Source organism: Ursus arctos, unplaced genomic scaffold (genome assembly GCF_023065955.2).
Source record: "Ursus arctos isolate Adak ecotype North America unplaced genomic scaffold, UrsArc2.0 scaffold_13, whole genome shotgun sequence".
NCBI classification, from domain to species: Eukaryota; Metazoa; Chordata; class Mammalia; order Carnivora; family Ursidae; genus Ursus; species Ursus arctos.
This window is the reverse complement of record NW_026622797.1, coordinates 16450314-16469852: the sequence shown is the minus strand read 5'-3', so window position 1 is coordinate 16469852 and position 19539 is coordinate 16450314. Positions and strand designations below refer to the sequence as shown.

The 19539-nt window shown below is 37.6% G+C and overlaps 1 protein-coding gene and 1 pseudogene across 6 annotated transcripts in view; one reads left to right on the top strand and one right to left on the bottom strand.

Annotated features, from left to right (window-relative positions):
• TAB2 (TGF-beta activated kinase 1 (MAP3K7) binding protein 2) overlaps positions 1 to 19539 on the top strand; it is an 87162-nt gene that overhangs the window by 30389 nt on the left and 37234 nt on the right. For all 6 annotated transcript variants that reach the window (XR_007191547.2, XM_057310979.1, XM_048225932.2 and 3 more), the window contains one exon: positions 11095 to 11285. Coding sequence is in view for 5 of the 6 variants with exons in the window: in XM_057310979.1 (XP_057166962.1) it covers positions 11184 to 11285 (102 nt within the window). In the remaining variant the exon portion in view is untranslated. The remainder of the gene's footprint in view (positions 1 to 11094; positions 11286 to 19539) is intronic.
• LOC123001365 (60S ribosomal protein L30-like) lies at positions 6779 to 7284 on the bottom strand (annotated as a pseudogene).

Genomic DNA, 19539 nt, shown 5'->3' with positions numbered 1-19539 from the left:
GAAGACACACAAATTACAATTAGTTATGAGAAAACTATTAACATCATTTTGACAACAAAGAGATAAGTTGAAACATTCTGCCTTCCCAGTAGGCATCCTGGGGAAGTTAGTATTCACAGTTGTTGAGATCAGAGGGGCTTTGCAGTACAGACAGTTGTGTTAAAATTTTAACATGTGTTTCTAAAAATCACCATCTATGCAAATCATGAAAAAAAAAAAAAGCCACAGGGGTTATGAAAAAAGCGGAATTTGGGATGCAACACTCAAAAACTTTATCAGAGAACATTAAAAAAATATAGGAACCTTAAAAAATGACAGTATAGTTTTACACATGTTAAATGATTAAGAAATACATACTCATACACAATATACAAACAAATATTGTACTTTGGAAAAGTTCTGAAGTTTGCTTATGGAAATGAGCATAGATGTGGTAGCTTGTTATTGTGAAGAGGTCAAAGAAGGGTTTTCTGAAATCAGAAGGAAAGTTGTAACACAAGATGTGGATAGGTGGGACCGTGTGCAGATATGGTGAACTGGGTGGCGGATGTTTGAGGTGTGTTCATACTTACATTTTGTGTATTCACACACGCTTGTTTCAGCTGAGTGTGGTTTTGTGTGTTCAGCTAGTGTTTCTTGCTGGCAAAATCACAGCAAAATTCACTTAATGCTCAAATTGTTCCCTGTTATATCAATTGCATTAGAACAAATACACAGTTTCAAAACAAGTGCTTTAGTAGCACTGACTTACGCTGAGGGTAAGGGAAACACTTGTTTTGATAGATAGATGCCACTTTTTATAGTAGTCTTCAAAATCTAGGCATTTTCTGATGCTTGGAGATTTATTGCAGCAAATATTTACTGAGTGTCTAATATTTGGTGTACACTTTTTAAGTATTTAGGAAACAGCAGTGAACAAGATAGTCTTTCCACTTTGGGACTAACAGGACTTGCGTGAAGAATTTTGTTTGTCATCAAGGGTTGGTTTTAAGAAATAAAATTAGGTAGATGAAAGAGAAGTCTAATAACATAGGAATCTACTGGGCAACGGGCTTTTTTCTAACCTTTTAAAATTATATACTTTTACAAGATAATTTCCTGGGATCCTGTCCCACTCAAGATTCCATTGTTTACAGAAAAAATTATCATCTCTTGAGGTTATTAACCAGAATTAAATTTTGGGATGGTATATATAATGGGAAGACCTCCTTACCTTCTGGTCCATAAGCTAAAGGAGAATCCTAATGCAATTGAGAAGTGAATTATAGTTGTATATATTTCATTCTATTTCTTTTTGATATTCAACTTGAACTATATTTTTCTTTGTTAGAGTAATTACATTGTTCCAATAAAACTCAGTCATGTAAGAATGGGGCAAAGATAAAATATGTATATAGTTTTACATAATAATATTAAAACTTCAGTGTTATTGTACCTCAGGGAAGGGCTTCTGTAATAAAAGCCTTTCTCATCTTCTACTGTAACTACTCCCCACCCCATACTCCTGCTTCATAATCCCCTTCTTCCCTTCTGTCCCTCCTTTCTTTTAGCCAGACAGATGACTGATTCACTATCTCCAGAATCTGCCTTCTATTTGGTTGTCTTGCCTCATACTTTAACCTTTTTTTAAAAATGTTAATTTCAGTTAACGTACAGTTGCATTGGTTTCAGGTGTACAATATAGTGATTCAGCAGTTCTGTACGTTACTCAGTGCTCCTCGCAGTAAGTGTACTCTTAATCCACTTCACCTATCTCACCCCTGCCCCTACCCACTGCCCCTCTGGTAATTACCAGTTTGTTCTCTCTCGTTAAGAGTCTGTTTTTTGGTTTCTCTCCTTTTTTCTTTGTTCTTCTGTTTCTTAATTTACTCATAGGAGTAAATTTACTCATTCTTAATTTTACTCATAGGAGTGAAATCATAAGTCCTTCTCTGACTTATCTCACTTTGTATTATACCTTCTAGATCCGTCCATGTTGTTGGAAATGGCAAGATTTCATTCTTTTTTCTATTCTTAAGCTTGTTAAGTACCCATGATTCTAGAGCTTCCCACTCTCTCCCTCAGCCCAGAGAGCCCTTTAACACATACAGCACAGTTTATAACCACTTCTCTGGCACTCGTGTACAGCCTAGTACTGTTTGCCTTTTCAGGGAGCTTCACCTGAGTTTCCTAGTTACACGAGTTCCTTGTCCATATACATGGAAGGGGAAGGCTTCAAAGGTTCAGTCAACTTTCTCAATATCCTACAGCCAGGGTAGCATGCAGCCCTGTTTTTACTAAGGTTTTGTTCCTTTTACTTCATGGGAATTCATGGTATGTAGAATAAATAATAATTACTACCAGTGTGTATTTTTTGCTACAGGCCAGGCAGGTGCAATGCAATTTACTTTTACTGTGTTATCACTAATCCTTGAAATTCCTTGAGCTGTTTTCTCCATTTTACAAAGAAGAAATGGTAGTAGTAGTGAGTAGCACTTACACAGGCTACTTTATTTATTTGTGCACTTACTCTGTGCTCTTTTTAATTATTTTACATGTATTATCTATTTAATCTCTTAATAATATGAAATAGCTACTCCCATCATCACCATTTTATAGATGAGACTGAGGCACAGAGAAGTTAAATGATTTGCCCAAGAAGATACTGCAAGTAAGTGGCAGATTCAATTTCATAAATAAGGGAGCACAAATTATTAGCATCCTGGAATTTATACTTAAGCAGCCACCACTATGTGTCAAATACTGTGCCCTTTATATACATTCTTTTATTTATCTCATTAAATGAGACCGTGCCCACTAATACAGAATTGAGATTGAAATATTTAGCAGCGTTACCACTGCTTTTACCCATTAACATGCTCTTTTGCCAGAAAATTTTAGAAACAAATAGCTAAAGTGTAGAATACTGTTTCTTGAAATTCTACTCTTTGGGAAAATTTTAAGCCTATCTCAGAGTGACGTTTAATTTATTCACTGATTTCTTTTTTTGATAAGACTTTAATAGTAAAAGCCAGTACTTTGATAGTCAAGCTTAAATCATACAAGTTACATTACCAGTTGCTCCTTTTATTTTTTATTTTTTTTTATTTATTTTTTTTTTTTTAAGATTTTATTTATTTATTCGACAGAGATAGAGACAGCCAGCAAGAGAGAGGGAACACAAGCAGGGGGAGTGGGAGAGGAAGAAGCAGGCTCATAGCAGAAGAGCCTGATGTGGGGCTCGATCCCAGATCGCCGGGATCACGCCCTGAGCCGAAGGCAGACGCTTAACCGCTGTGCCACCCAGGCGCCCCATCTCCTTTTATTTTAAAAGTTAGATCTCATCATCTGTTTCTTTCATTTTAAAGGTTTGTGCCATCATTTACTTTGTATGGTACCTCCTGGTCAGGAGCAGTCAACTTGAATCTTTGATACACTTTACGTATCTCCATAGTCATTGTTTTAGTGGTTTTGTTTCCTTATCAAGGCAGTTTGCTTGCTAGAAAGTAACATATCTAAATCTATAACTTCAGTAAAATAGTAATGTCTCGCCTTCACCCCACCTCACCCCATTTCACCCCCTTTTCCTCATTTCCCATGGGGTGAGAATTGCAAAAGCTTTGTTTATTGTATTTGATGGGAAACTAGCTTTTGGTCACATATGGTTAATATTCTACAGTTTTTTCATTAAGACCACTCACATTTTTCTTCCCCAAATGCTAGTATGGGAAAGCACCTTGGAGATAGAGCTCATCCCCCATAGTAGACCAACTGGCTAGGCTAACAGTATTTACCCAAAAAAAGTAATATAAACACTAAATACGGATTTGAGCAAAAATTGTGAAATAAGTATTTGGGCAGATGAGCGTCAGCGTGGAGAAGGACGGTGTGTGTGTGTATATATGGGAACTGAATTACAAAGCTAAGTCTTCATTTTCCACAGTATGAAATCCATAGATAATGTGTAAAACTGGATCAAGAAATAACCCTCTAGGGGGGCGCCTGGGTGGCACAGCGGTTAAAGCGTCTGCCTTCGGCTCAGGGCGTGGTCCTGGCGTTACAGGATCGAGCCCCACATCAGGCTCTTCTGCTATGAGCCTGCTTCTTTCTCTCCCGCTCCCCCTGCTTGTGTTCCATCTCTCGCTGGCTGTCTCTATCTCTGTCGAATAAATAAATAAAATCTTTAAAAAAAAAAAAAAAAAAAAAAAAAGAAATAACCCTCTAGGGGCGCCTGGGTAGCGCAGTCGTTAAAGCGTCTGCCTTCGGCTCAGGGCGTGATCCTGGCGTTCCGGGATCGAGCCCCACATCAGGCTCCTCTGCTATGAGCCTGCTTCTTCCTCTCCTACTCCCCCTGCTGTGTTCCCTCTCCCACTGGCTGTCTCTCTGTCACATAAATAAATAAAATCTTTAAAAAAAAAAAAAAAAAAAAAAAAAAAGAAATAACCCTCTAATCACCTTGTGTAGGAATGTGGAGAAACAGCCCAGTGTTGACCGTGGTTACTCAATAGAATAGAATAAGAGTAGGAGGGCATGAGGTAGGGAAGTTGCTGGTGTCCCTGATAAATTTTGTAGTACTCTTTGGCTTTTAAACTGTACATGTTTTTGTCTTTACAATTTTATTTAAATTTTTCATTATAGGATATGTCATGTTAAAATATTTCCTGGACAAATAATTATTAAGATTTTTTTAAATCATTTTTTTGTATATACTGTTTAGTTGTTTGGGCTGAAAGGAATGTTGGTCTTTGGGAAAAATTAATAATGACTGTATAATGTTTTATATATAATATAACCAAGAACATTTTTCTTCAAGTGTTCTTAAATTATATGGTAGGATTATCTACCATAGATGCCTGTCACCAGAGATGCCCGTCAAATGTTTACCTGTAGCCCAGACCTGCTCTCTGAGCTCTAGACCCATCAGTCTGTACTCCTTCTGTGACATATCTGTTTGGATGTTTTAAGGTGCCCGAGACTCACTGTGTTCAAAACCAAACCTGTAATCTACCCCTTTGTTTTCTTGGTCCTGTTCTATCATTCACAGATCAGAAAGCTATCTTAACACCAACTTCACCCCAATATTTAATACATCAACAAGTTCTATTAATTTTGACTTCCTAAATATCCCTTCAGTTTTTCCTTCTCAGCCTCCACCTCTGTTTCTGCAGGGACAAGCTAGTAGCATTTCCTGGCAGGCCTCCAGCAGTGGATTTCTAACAGGGCTTCTCCTATATTTTGCCCTTTTCTCCATACTGTAGCCATTCTTCATATCTACATGATTTCTTGATCAGGTCTCCTTCCCTGCTTCTGAGCTTAAATCTTCAGTGGCTTCCCATTACTCTGATGATAAAACTTCCAAATTTTAATGGCCTCTAAGGCACATCATGACTTGGGCCCCACATTTTTCTTGCTCTCTGCTCTACAATTTTTCCTCATGTACCGTGCTCCCTTCAGATCTCTTTCTGAATAAGAAAGAGACGAAACAAATACGGTAGCAACAAGCTAGACTAAACTGGCAGCAGGAGGCAGACAGAAGGTAAAATAGTGCACAAGTTCGAACAGCTATCTGAATTATAAACTTGTGTCAGTGTGCCTCTAATCTGGGAATTTCTGTGACCTGGAGAGCAAGGGCACAGACCACTACTTGTATCTTCAGCACAGTGTCTGCTGCATTCTAGGCACTCCTTAAATGTATGGGTTGTGGATGATTAGAGGGTGATCGTCCGGTTTTAAATACTCTTCGTATCTAGTTGCCTCATAAATGCCCCAATTTTGATCAGACCTGTAAGTCCTCTTGCTTTTCTCTTTGTTGTTTTTTTAATTGGGGACCATGGTCTCTTCTCGTGGGTACAGTTAAACAGGTGTGTTACATACTGTTCTAGTCCTGGAAAAAATCACCATGACAAATGATGGTGAATGTGAAGACTTGCTAACCATCATAGCTTGAGGTGTCAGTGAGCCATGTTCCCACACTTGGTACTCTGCACTGTCATGATAATTATTGAGGGCTCAGAAATAAATTGTTTACATATTCTTTAAGAAAGGAAAGAATAAGACACATTTTGCAAGGCTTTCCAGTATATTTACTGTTAGATTCTGTAGTATTGTGTATATTCTGCTACTATTTAGAATCCTTAATTAATTAAGAAATTAATCTTCATAGATCATTTGAGGTGGTGACAGTTTAGGTGCCAAAACTTTGCACATGATGCTAGAAACATTTCTAGAAAATATGATTTCTTTATTTTCTCAAAATAGCCATGTTGCATCTTAACCATAGAAAATATGTTTCCATTTATTATTAGAAATAATTTTCCAGATTAAGTTATATTGCATGGTTTTCCTTCTGAAATTAAATACACCTGCTGTTTGTTTCAATAATGAATTTAGTCGTAAAATTTATTTACTCACCACAAAGGCTACATTAAAAACATTATCTTGCCTTGTCCTTAAAGTTTACTCTTGCCAGATATAGAATGTGGGTTGATGGTTTTTCTTTCAGCACCTCCGTTATGTCATTTGACTGTCTCCTGGCCGCCACAGTTTCTGATGACAAGTCGACATCATTGACATTGTTGTTCCCCTCTGTCATTTCGTTTGCTGCTTTCAACATTTTCTTTAATTTTCAGCAGTTGGACAGTTATGCCTATGTGTGGTTTTCCTGGGCTTTTCCTGTTTAAGGTTTGAGTCTAACCTGCTTAGGCTTTGATACTCTTGCGTAGGATCTTGTTTTTGTTTTTGTGGTGGTGGTGGTGTTTCAAACAAGCTCTGGCCGGTTTTATTAAACATTTTGCATGATTTACTTTTCACCAGTGTGTTCTAACACGCTTCTGGTGATATCAGAATCAACTGATTCAGTGATAGGCAGTGCATACTCTGCAAAATTTTCCACAGGCTATGCCCAATCCAGTAGAATTGCCACGGTAATGACGGACACCATTTTTGGCCCACGTGGCATAATACTGTTTCAGCTTTCCTCAAGGCTGGCGGGCAGTTGTTGCAGAGGGTGACAGGTTTTGCTTTGCCTTGTCTGATCATCTTTAGAGTCTGCTCCTGCCCCAGCAAGGCCTTTCCACTTTTCATGAGGAGTTAGAGCCTCGAGTTGATCTGGAGCCTGGAGTTGACTGACTCCAGCAACTTTTTTGTTGTCTTTGCAGCCACCATCTTCTGCCTTATGTGTGGGATGACCCCCAACCAAAAGCAGCCACCAGGGTGTCTGGGGAGGTGATGAAGGTCTTCCTGATCTGTAAATTCATAATCTTTTACTAACTTGGGGAAATTTTTAGTCAGTATTTCTTCAAATAGTTCTTTTCTACCCCATTGTCTCTCCCCTGTCCTCCTGGATCTCCAATTGCATGTGCCTTAGACTTTGTCATATTTTCCCACAGGTCCCTGAGATTCTCTTCCTCCCCTCACCTCCTCCCCTTACCCACTCCACCCACAGTCATTTTTTTTTCTCCATCCTTCAAGTTGGGACAATTTCTGTTGCTTTGTCTTCAAGTTCATTGACTATTCTGTCATATCCAATATGTAGTTAAGTCCATCCAGTGAATTTCTTGTTTCAGACATTTTATTTTTAATTTTTTTGACTTGTGTTTGGTTCTCTCTTTTTTAAAATATAGTTTGTTTTTTCCGTTTTTTGTTTCTTTTTTTAACTGAGATCCAAGCATATTTGCCCTCACATCTTTAAGCATAGTTGAAGTAACTACTTTAGAATCCTAATGTGCTAATAATTCTAGCATGTGGGTCATCTTGGGCTTGGTCTCCCTTGGTTGCCTTCTCTCTCGAGTATGGGTCAGTTTTTCCTGTCCTTAATGTGTTTCTTATGAAAATGACATGTAGAGACTCTGGATTCTATTGTGTTCGTCCAGTAGTGAGTATTGATGTTTGGTTGGTTTCCTTGCTTGCTTGCTTGCTTGAGTTAGTAGGCAGTTCACTTAGCTGAACTCCCAACTACAGACTCTGAAATCTCAGTTATTTTAGCTTTGGCTGAGCTGCTTGGAATCTCACATATGTGTAGTTTGGGGATCAGAGATGTGTGCAGAATTTATACATAGGATTTGGTGCTCCTCTCTTTCTGTGACTTACTAGGTTTTCAGCTGTTGTGGTTATGCCAAAGTCTATCCTTTGGTTCATTAAGCAAGTAGGGCTGTAGGTTTCCTGTCTAGGTTTCAGCTGCCCAAACCAGCTGGGGACTGCTCTCTGGCTAAGTGCCATTTAAAAAAGGGAAAATCACCCGATGCTGTTACCTTCTAAGTACTGACTCCCTTCTCCTCCCCATCATCCCTCTATTGCTGTTTATGCTTTCTGCCCTCAAGTAGTTGTTTTTATACTTTGTCTAGTGTTTATTGTTGTTTATGAGAGAGTTGATCTAGTAGGAGCTACTCAGCCATTACAGGAAGTGGAATCCCTAAAATAGTTATACATTTGAACAGTTTTCTTGTTTGTGCTCTTGATGGTCTTTATAAGAAGGCAGGTTTGATAAGAGTTCTTCAAACAATCTTGGAAATTTATGTTTTAATAATGGAGTCAGTCGAAATTTATAGTCATGATTCATCCTTCTCTAATAAATGTGGTCTAATTCAGACTGAAAATTTATTTATTTGCCTCTCCCTCAAATTGTTTAAAAATTTCCAAATCTAGATCATTTCAAATGTGTTTTAGAAGCAAAATAATACGAAGAAACCATATAGTAAAACCTTTTCATCCAACAAATGTTGCATCTTTGACCTAGGTCTTAGGGATGTAGCAGTGAACTTCAAAGTTCTTGATCCTGTGGAGTTAATGTTTTGGGAACAGATAGATCAATAATAAATAAATACATATCAGGTATTGACAAATGCAGGGTATGAGGATGTGATGGAGGGAGACAGTTGTGGCATTATTTTGGGGAGATATGGGTCAAGGAAGCTGTTTCTGAAGAAGTGACATTTGATCAGAGATCTTAAGTAAGAGAGGGGGCCATGCAAGTGTCTGAGGGTAAAATGTTCCAGGCAGAAGGAGCAGCAAGTGCAAAAACCCCAACGGAGGAAAGAGTGGCTTTTCTGAGAACTAACCAGTACTGAAGGAACCAGGAGAGTGGTAAAAGTGAGGGGTGGGAGTTAGCCAGGGGCCTTGTGTTGTAGGATTTTGAGCAGGGGATTTTGCCCTGATTTACTTTTCACAGAGGTCACTTTGCTCCATAGAGGGAGTGGCAGGGGTGGAGCAGAAAGTGAAGGCGGGGAGGAAACCAGTGAAGAGCAGCTGCAGTCTAGGTGAGTTACAGCGATGGCCCGGACAAGAGCAGTAACAGGTGGGGGAAAGTGGTCCGATTCAGAATATTGTTTACAGATACAGCCAACGAGACTCGGTGCTGGATTAGATATGGGATGTGAAAGAAGGGTCAACTGGATAAATGATGGCACCATTTACTGGGATGAAAAAGACTGCGGAAGGATTGGTTTCTATGGGGGGGATTAAGAGTTTAATTTTGGACATACTAAGTTTGAAGTGAGTTTTAGATGTCCAGAAGATGTCAGGCAGGTAACTGGCTGTATGAATGTGGAACTCGAGGGAGAGAGCTCCCTTGGCCGTGCAGAAATAAATTTGCAAAGCCTCTGTGTAAAGCAGTGTGTTTGGATGACATTACCCTGCAGAGGAATGTAGGTGTAGTTGAAAAGAAACCCTAGATCTGAACTCCATTGTCTGCCAACATTTAGATGTCCAGGAAAGGATGAAGATCTGACAAAACTGAGAAGGAGCTGCCAGTGGGTGGGAGAAACACCAAAAAAGTATAGCTCTCAGAAGCCAAGGGAAGCAGTTGTTTAAAAAAGGGATTGGTTGACTGAGTCCTAAACTATCGTTGGACGAGGACTGAGAACTCGTTAGGTCTGACAACCTGAAGTTCTCCGAAAGCTTTGATAAGTATAGTTTCAGTGGAGAAAAACTGTGAAAGCCTGATTGGGGTAGGTTTAAAAGAGATTAAACAACCCTTTCAAGTAGTTTAGCCCAGAAGAGGGAAGGGGTAGAGAAAGGAGCTGATATCTGAAGTGAAGTCAAGGGTGGCTTTCTCAAGTTGAGCAATACTGTTATCATGCCTTAAGTTCTCTTTAAGTAGCATTTATTAATTTTCAGTACTTCTCTTTTCTCCTATAACCCATTGTAACTTTTACCTATGAGAAATCACATAGACAAAACAATTAAGGAATTTAATTAAATAATAATAAAAAGCTGAAAAGCTGTACTAAAGAGAAAGACTAGAGATAAGAAATCTGTTTTTAAAGAGATTGCCTTATTGTTAAATTTATCATAAACTGAAATGATTAAGAAAATAGCATGATATGTAAATATTTTAATATATTATTTAGGTTACTATAATATACTATTTATATCCCAAAGAGGCTTTCAAGGTTAAACATGGTTTGCATTAAGAATAAAAACAAGGTAGGTAGGTCTCAATTTTGGCCACACATGAGAATTATTTGGGGAAGTTTTAAAAATCCATATGCCCAGGCTACTCCCCAGCCAGTTAAATCAGGACCTTTGGGGTTGAGGCTCAAGCATTAGTATTTTTTAAATACTAATTTTATTAAAAACAGGGAGTAAAATGCTCCTCATCCCCTGAGGATGAATTCATTGCACATTTAAGGATTAAGTGTATCTGAAAATTAAGATATCAAATCTGTTGGGTTATAGATCATTTTTAGACAAAGCATGCAAAGTCATTTGTAGAACCAGACTTTATCAGGATCCAAACTTTAAAAATGTTAAGTAGAGTAAATAAGATTACACACCTCAGGCTGTCCTCAGATTGTTAAGAAGAATGTCAGTAAAGTTATTCATTTTCACCTTTTAAAAGAATGAGGGAAGACACCCTTGACAATTTCTTAAAAGCCTTTTGGAATAACCATCATAAAGCATACAAATAGATAGGAATTAGTCTAAAAGTTTGCCAGCAAGAGTTATAAAGTGAAAAGACAGTATAACTACATGAAAAGCATTATAGGACTAAATAGTATTTTGGTAACTTATATTAAATATTAGATACTAAATCACGTACCCTATGTATTGAAATTTTAAATCCACAACAATATTCATAATCAGTTGTCATTAAATTTTTTTTTCTTTCTTTCACAGAAAATGCTTGGACAGAAGAGATGAGTACTATTTCCACTAAGGCCTAGAATTGCCTACTGTACAAATAGTCCTGATCAGGCAATATACGAATGGCCCAAGGAAGCCACCAAATTGATTTTCAGGTTTTACATGACCTGCGACAAAAATTCCCTGAAGTACCTGAAGTTGTTGTATCCAGGTGCATGTTACAGGTCAGTGTGCATCGGTTTCTGAACTCATTCATACAAACCTGGGTGCTGGTTTTTTTTTCACATTGGAAAAAAACTTTTATCTTCTTGTTGGCATCAGTGTGCTATGATGAAAAGAAATGAACTTTGGTGTCTGATTGTCAGGTGGTCTTTAACAAGGTATTTCGGCTCTCTGGCATACAGATAATACCTACCTTGTAAAGTAAGTGTGAGGACTAAACGGGAGCCTAATGGAAAGTGTTGGTACGTGGTCCAGACTTACTGTGAGCTTGCTTCACTTTGCCCCTGCCTGTTTTGCCAGAATGTTTTTAAATTCCACATCTTCATATGAAAGTGAGAAAATCATTAAATAAGGAGTCAGGAAGCATGGGTTTTAATCCCAGATGAGCACCCCAAGCCAATTTAGCAAGTAATATGCCTTCTTCATACTCTAGTTTGCTTGTCTGTAAAACAACGGAATTTGACTTCAACAATGCCTCAGGTGCCAATTCTAAAGAAAAAAGTTTGTTTTTGTATTTTTTAATTGAATCTGTAGGTTTTCCAGTTTATATCACTAACCGGCTAATTCTTACATTTTTCTTGTATGTGCAATTTTAGAAATCCATAATTCTAAATATTTAGTGATAGTTGTCCCTTCTCATTTGATTAACTAGAAATCTTTCCATCAAAAACTATCTTTCAGCTTGTTAAAAATAGAGTTATAAAAATAATTTTGGCTCAGATATATTTACTCAACAAATTATTTTTAAGGTTTGAAATTGAATGAAATTTTTTAAGGCTCAACATCTGTACTTGATACCAAGTGACTACATTTTGTTCATACCCTTATCACCTTTTATTTGTACGTTGAATTACCTGCCTTTAGTCTAATCCAGTTTTGTTTCTGCAGTCTATCCACCTCACTTCTGCCAAAGTGTCTTTCTAAATGCAGATTTTGTCATGTATTTACCTGCTTAAAAACCTCATGATTGGTTTCCATACCCTTCAGAATAAAGTTTGTATACCGTGACTAGGGCACACTAGGTCTGTGATCTGGAATCCTGCCTCCTTCTGCAGCCTGGTCTCTTGCCTAATCCTTCCTCTTCACACCCTGTGCTGCAGACGTCCTCAACTGATTGGAATTCTCTGAACACGCCTGGCTTTTTCTATAGTATAGTGTTTAAGAGCATATGTTTTGAGTTAATAGTACTGTATTGTGTCCTTGAAATTCACAAAAAGTGGATCTTAAGTGTTCTCACCACCACTGAAAAAACACATCGGGGTGGAGGAAGACTGTAAAGTGGTGGATGCGTTGATTAACTTGATCATAGTGATCATTTCACAGTGTGTACGTATATTAAGTCATAGCATTATATTTACCTTTTAAAAATCACATTGCACAGCCTAAATATATACAATCTTTGTCAGTCATACCTTAGTTAAATTGGGGAGAAATAAGTAAAAACAAATTTTAAAAATAAATAATAAATAAATAGCTTATGTTTTCCTGTTAAACAGACTTAAGTTCAGGTTTAACAGTTTCTAGCAGTAATTTAATTAACCTCTCTGACCCTCATTTACCTCATCTGCATAGTGGGAATAAAAAACTTCACAGTGAATTCAACGTGATGATGCCCATAAAACAACTGGTAGGATACCCGCTTCATAATAAGTGCTCAATAAATGTTAGCAGCCATTACTAACAACAGTAATAATAGTAGAAGACCTATAATAAATATTTGGTGAATGAATCAGTAGTCCACATTAGTCGATATAGTATGTAAAAGAAAAATGAAAAGTTAAAAAAAAAGTAATAAGAGTGGAGTCAAAAGTTAAAGTATGGGGAGGAGCAGAGAGAGTGCGGGGATAGGGGGTTTCCCCCTAGAACCTAGGTACCTCTTTCTAACTTTTCAAATAGACTTTGCAATAAAATAACATTATACTGAACGAGTTCAGTGAGGCATTGAAAAATAGAAAAATAATATACATTCTTCAATAAAATGTAGAGATTTTGAAGAACCTTAACTGGAAGCATTTTGTAGAATCATTTAAAATATTTTCACAAAAATAAAGGGTGCCACAGTATGGTTTTCAGGGTATATTGAATTAAAACAAAACGCAGTGTAGTATGTATAAAGGAGGATGGGGGTGTGCCTGGGTGGCTCAGTCAATTAAGGGTTTGCCTTCGGCTCAGGTCCTCATCTCAGGGTCCTGCGATCAAGCCCCACAAGGGGCTCTTTGCTCAGTGAGGCGTCTGCTTCTCCCTCTCCCTCTCCCCCCTACCTCGTGTGCCCAGGCGCACATGGGCTCTCTCTCTCTTTCAAATAAAATCTTTTAAAAATAAAAGTAAATGAGGATAGGGGAATAAATATAAACATGTATATTTGCCCTTGTTTGCATAAAGAAATACCAAGAAGGATTCAAAACAATTAATTAAAGATAGTCACCCATAGTGAGCAAGAGGGAACAGGCCAGACGGAGATGGAGGTAGAAGTGAGACATCTCAACATATCTTTCTCTATTGTTTTAATCTGTATAAATGAATTACCTCTTTTTTTTTAATGTAATAAGTAAGCATGTGTTCAGTTTTACCAAGAAAGAAAATAAATGATTTTGAATTTCTTTTGGGCACCCGGTAATAACACTTTCACCATGTTTATCTGGTTTTACAAAGACAAACCTCCCAAAGGCATACTTCCCAGCATCTAGTGATAACTAAAATGAAATCTGTTTTGCTTGCAAATTACCTGTAAAACCACATTCTTTTAAATTGAGTTGATAATCATTCTGGGCCTCCAAGTAATGTGGGTTTTAGCTGATATAACAAGAAATGTTAAAGAAAGGAATGGGGAAGGCTCCTCTGGGAATGCAGCTAGGGTGTACATCTTCCCAATTTTGGGGAGATGTTTTTAAAGTAAAAGTAAATTTAACTACCTCTAAATGTACTTCTAAACATCTCTTATTTGGTGACAGCCTTTTCTTTTGGGAGCTGCTATCCCTTTCTCAATTGGGTAGGCTTCTGTCCTTTCTCTGGGGAGAACCTCCCTATAAAATACTGGTCCAGAACTTTTCTAGATGAAAAAAACATGATAATAATAAAAAATTTTTAAAAAAGAAAGAAGCAAAGAAAAAAACATGGTGAAGAAAATATAAGAAATCAGTCATCAAAGGATCATGCTATGCTGCCACTTTGTATATTTGCTCTTAAATATCTTGCTTCTTAAGAACGGAAGTATTTATCCTCTGTTCTTTTCTTGACTTTATTTACTGCTCACATTCCTCTGTTTGGAACTACTCATATCATTTCCTTATGCTGTGGATTCTCTAAGATGGCAGTAATATCAGCAGGTATAACTCATACCTTTAAATTGTATTTATATTTGATAATTAAATCTTAGTGTAAAAATATTGCATAATTGACACTCTGATATTTTCCTTTTTTTAACTGATTTTTTCAGTTCTCTTAAGATGACGATTGAATCTATAAGTTTAAAATTTGCTATTTCTCTTCAAAGCAATGCATTAGTTGGTGTTCATTCAGTATTTGTAAGACTTAGTATTTAAGTACCACGTCCTTAGTTGAAACCTTTTCAGATGATCTCCACCCATAGTCCTTACCCATATTCTTATTAAAACACCTGTCATTCTGTATAATATTTATTTGTGAACACATTAACATCCTCTACAAGACCATGATATCCTTAGCAGCAGTTGTATTCCTTTCCACTCACCTGATGGAAGCTCAGTAAATTGGTTGAAGGAGTGAGTGAATCAGAGAAGGATGATCATAGGAGATATTTTGATACTATCTGTAATCTCCGTGTCTGTGCAAGAAGCTTGGGGGAAAAATGAAAAAGGAACTGGAAATAATAAGTTAGACCTTTTGTAGCTTTGAAGAGAATGAATGCAAATTTGCATATATACAAAAAAAGCAATGATTTTCAACCTTTTAGAAACTCATCCCACGCCTTTTGTTACGCTTAACGGGAGTCTCACTGAAAGTAACTGGGGTGTCTTTGAGAAATAGGTGATTCCAGGTCTAAGGAAGGAAGTGTACAAGATGATTTTGACTTCTTATCAGAAAACAAAGAAGCTAGTAAGACTACTAGGTTCATGTCATATGTACACATGAGCTAACTTGAAATCATTCCCACTAGCCTAAAGATAGCATATAATGACCACAATCAATTGATACACATCAAAATGTTAAAGATACTAGAGCTTATGATGATACTGAAAATAAATCTTAGTAACCTTTAGAGGTTGCTAAGGACACCAATTCATTCTTCTAAAAACCAGTAGAGAGAGAATTTATTTATCCTGTTTCTTCTGTGCAAAGAAGGAAGAACTGCAGCTAATACACAAAAAAGGAATCTTTATAATTGGGATATCACATTTTGGAACCCCTAATGAAATAAAAGATTCTAAGCAGAGATCATCAGTTAACTGCTAGAAATCATCAGCTGGATCCAGCTGGTAACATCAGAATCTGCCAGTCAGCTTTAAGATCACAAAAAGACAGACAGACATTATTGTGTCTCCTTGTATGATGCAGTAAGAAACAGACCCTATAAAGAGGCTTGCCAAAAATTCATACATGAACCTGCTTACACATAGAGTTACAACTACTTGTTCACAATGAAATGTAGTGGATATTGACACCACAGAGTGCACCCATCCAGTCGAGATGGGAAATTCTACTGCACAAGTGATCAAGTTTTTCAGCAAACAAATGACTAGAAAGTTTTTAGAAGAGGGGAGGATTAATTATTATTAGAAATTTAAGAGGCATATCAGCCAAATTAAATATGTGGACCTCCCTTAGATCCTCATTCAGACTGAAAGGACATTGATGACACAATTGGGATTTCAACACTAGATATTAGGTATTGAATATTTTAAGGTATGATATTGTCATTGTGGTTATGTTTTTATAGGTCCCTTTTTTTAAAAGATACATACTGAAGTATTTACAGATAAAAATGAAATAATGTCAGAAACTTGATCTAGCTTGGTGGGGGGAGAAGCTGGGGCACATCCATTAGAAGAAAAAAGATTTGCCATATATTATTAAAGCTGGATGATGAATATGGGTGAGTTTATTATAGTCACTCTTTATTTTTAAATATGTTTTAAATTTTTAAAATAAATTTAATAAATACAATTTTCTTTTATCCTGTTGTGGCTCTATAAAATCCCTGTAAGTATACTACTTATCAGTGTCTTGCTGATAAGAAAGTGATGTCTGTAGAGGGTAAGTAACCTAAGGGCATGTGAGTTACTGGCATAATGGGGACTAGAACATATTAAATAATCAGATTTTATAAAGGATTGAAGGGATTTTTGAGAGCTAAAGATGCTAACCATCATCTGAGCTTTCAGTGAGTAGCAATCTTTTTGCTGGTGGAGGGTCTTGCCTCCATGTTGTTGATGGCTGCTGACTGATCAGAATGATGGTTGCCGAAGGCTGGGGCGGCTGTGGCATTTTCTTAAAATAAGACAACAATGAAGTTTGCTACATCAATTGATTCTTTCACAAACGATTTCTCTATAGCATGCAATGCTGTTTGATGGCATTTTACCCACAGGAGAACTTCTTTCTAAATGAGAATCAGTCAAATCCTCCACTGCTTTCTCAACTAAGTTTATGTAATATTCTAAATCCTTTATTGTCATTTCAACGGTCTTCCCAGCATGTTCAGCAGTAGATTCCATCTCAGAAAGACTACTTTTTTTTTTTTAAGATTTTATTTATTTATTTGACAGAGAGAGAGACAGCCAGCTAGAGGGGGAACACAAGCAGAGGGAGTGGGAGAGGAAGAAGCAGGCTCCCAGCAGAAGAGCCCGATGTGGGGCTCGGTCCCAGAATACCAGGATCACACCCTGAGCCAAACAAAGGCAGATGCTTAACGAATGAGCCACCCAGGCGCCCCAAGACTACTTTTTTTTATTTGTTCATGAGAAGTAACTCCTCCTTGTTAAAGTTTTATCATGGGATTACACAACTCAGTCATATCTTCACTTCTAATTCTCTTGCTCTTTCCACCACGATCTGCAGTTACTTCCTCCACTGAAGTCTTGAACCCCTCATAGTCATCCATGAGTGTTGGAATCAGCTTCTTCCTCACTTCTGTTAATGTTGCTTTTTTGACCTCTTCCCATGAATCAAATGTTCTCAAGGTTTTCAGTTTACTTTACCTGGATCTATCAGAGGAATCACTGTCTGTGGCAGCTATAACCTTACAAAATATATTTCTTAAATAATAAGACTTGAAGGTCTAAATGACCCCTTGATCCATGGCCTGTAGAACGGATATTGTGTTAGCAGGCATGAAAACAAGATAAATCTCATTGTACATCTCCATCAGAGCTCCTTGGGTGACCAGGTGCATTGTCAGTAAGCAGTAATATTTTGAAAGGAATCTTTTTTGCTGAGCAGTAGGTCTCAACAATGGGCTTAAAATATTCGGTGAATCATGTTGGAAACAGATGTGCTGTCATCCAGCCTTTGTTGTTCCTTTTATAGAGCAAAAACAGTAGATTTAGCATAATTGTTAAGGGCCCTACAATTTTTGGAATAATAAATGAGCATTGGCTTCAACTTAAAGTCACCAGCTGCATTAGCCTTTAACAAGAGAGTGAGCCTGTCCTTTGAAGCCAGGCATTGACTTCTCTTCTATAGCTACGAAAGTCCTAGATGGAATCTTCTTCCAGTATAAGGCTGATTCATCTACATTGAAAATTTGTTGTTTAGTGTAGCCACCTTCATTAATTACCTTAGCTGAATCTTCTGGAGAACTTGCTGCAGTTTCTGTATCAGCACTTGCTGCTTCACCTTGCACTTGATGTTGTAGAGAAGGCTTCTCTCCTTAAACCTCATAAACCAACCTCTACTAGCTTTAGACTTCTCTTCTGCTGCTTCCTTATCTCCCTCAGCCTTCACAGTATTGAAGAGAGGTTAGGGCCTCACTCTGGATTAGGCTTTGCTCAAGGGAATGGCGAAACTGGTTTGATCTTCTATCCAGACCACAAAAAGTTTCTCATATGAGTGATAAGACAGTTTTGCTTGCTTATCATTCATGTGTTCACTGGAGTAGCACTTTTAATTTCCTTCAAGAACTTAAAATCCTGGGGCGCCTGGGTGGCTCAGTCGTTAAGCGTCTCCCCTCAGCTCAGGGTGTGATCCCAGCATTCTGGAATCGAGGCCCGCATCAGGCTTCTCCGCTGGGAGCCTGCTTCTTCCTCTTCCACTCCCCCTGCTTGTGTTCCCTCTCTCGCTGGCTATCTCTCTCTCTGTCAAATAAATAAATAAAATCTTTAAAAAAAAAAAAAAAAGAACTTAAAATCCTTTGCATTTATAACTTGCCTTTTTGGCACAAGAGACCTAGCTTCTGGCCTGTCTTGGATTTTGACATGCCTCACTACATTTAATCAGTTCTAGCTTTTGATTGAAAGTTGAGATATGTGCAGCTCTTCCTTTCACTTGAACACTTAGAAGCCATTGTAGGGTTATTATTATTATTAATTAGGGTAATTTCAGTATTGTTGTGTCACAGAGAATAGGGAAGTCCAAGGGGGGGGAAGAGATGGGGAAACAGTCAGTGGAATGGTCAGAACACACACAACATTTAGCAGTGAAGTTCTCCATCTTACATGGGTACGGTTCATAGCACCACAAAACAATTAAGAGTAGTAACATCAGAAGATCACTGGATTGGACACCTAGATGGCTCAGTCAATTAAGCGTCCAACTCTTGGGTTTCAACTCAGGTCATGATCTCAGAGTCGTGGGATTGAGCCTGACTGCTTAAGATTCTCTCTCTCCCTCTGCCTCTCCCCCCACTTGCACACTCCTGCATGCTCTCTCTCTCTCTCTCTAATATAAACAAATAAACCTTTAAAAAAAAAAAAATCACTGGATCATGGATTGCCCTAACAAATATAATAGTGATGAAAAGGTTTGAAATATTCTAACAGTTACCAAAATGTGGCACAGAGACATGAAGTGAGCAATTGCTGTTGGAAGAATGGTGCCAATAAATTCACTCAAGGCAGGGTTGCCACAAACTTTAAATTTGTAAAAAACACAGTATCTGCAAAGTGCAATAAAACAAGGTATGCCTGTATTTAATCCCAATCTGCTTTTCTTAATATTTTTTCCACAAAATCTCCAATAAAAACCTTTTAACTCCCAACTAAGTCTGTTCCAGTTGACCTAATTAGAATATGCTTTTACTTATTATCACACTAATGTCTGTCTTTACTCATGCCATTCCCT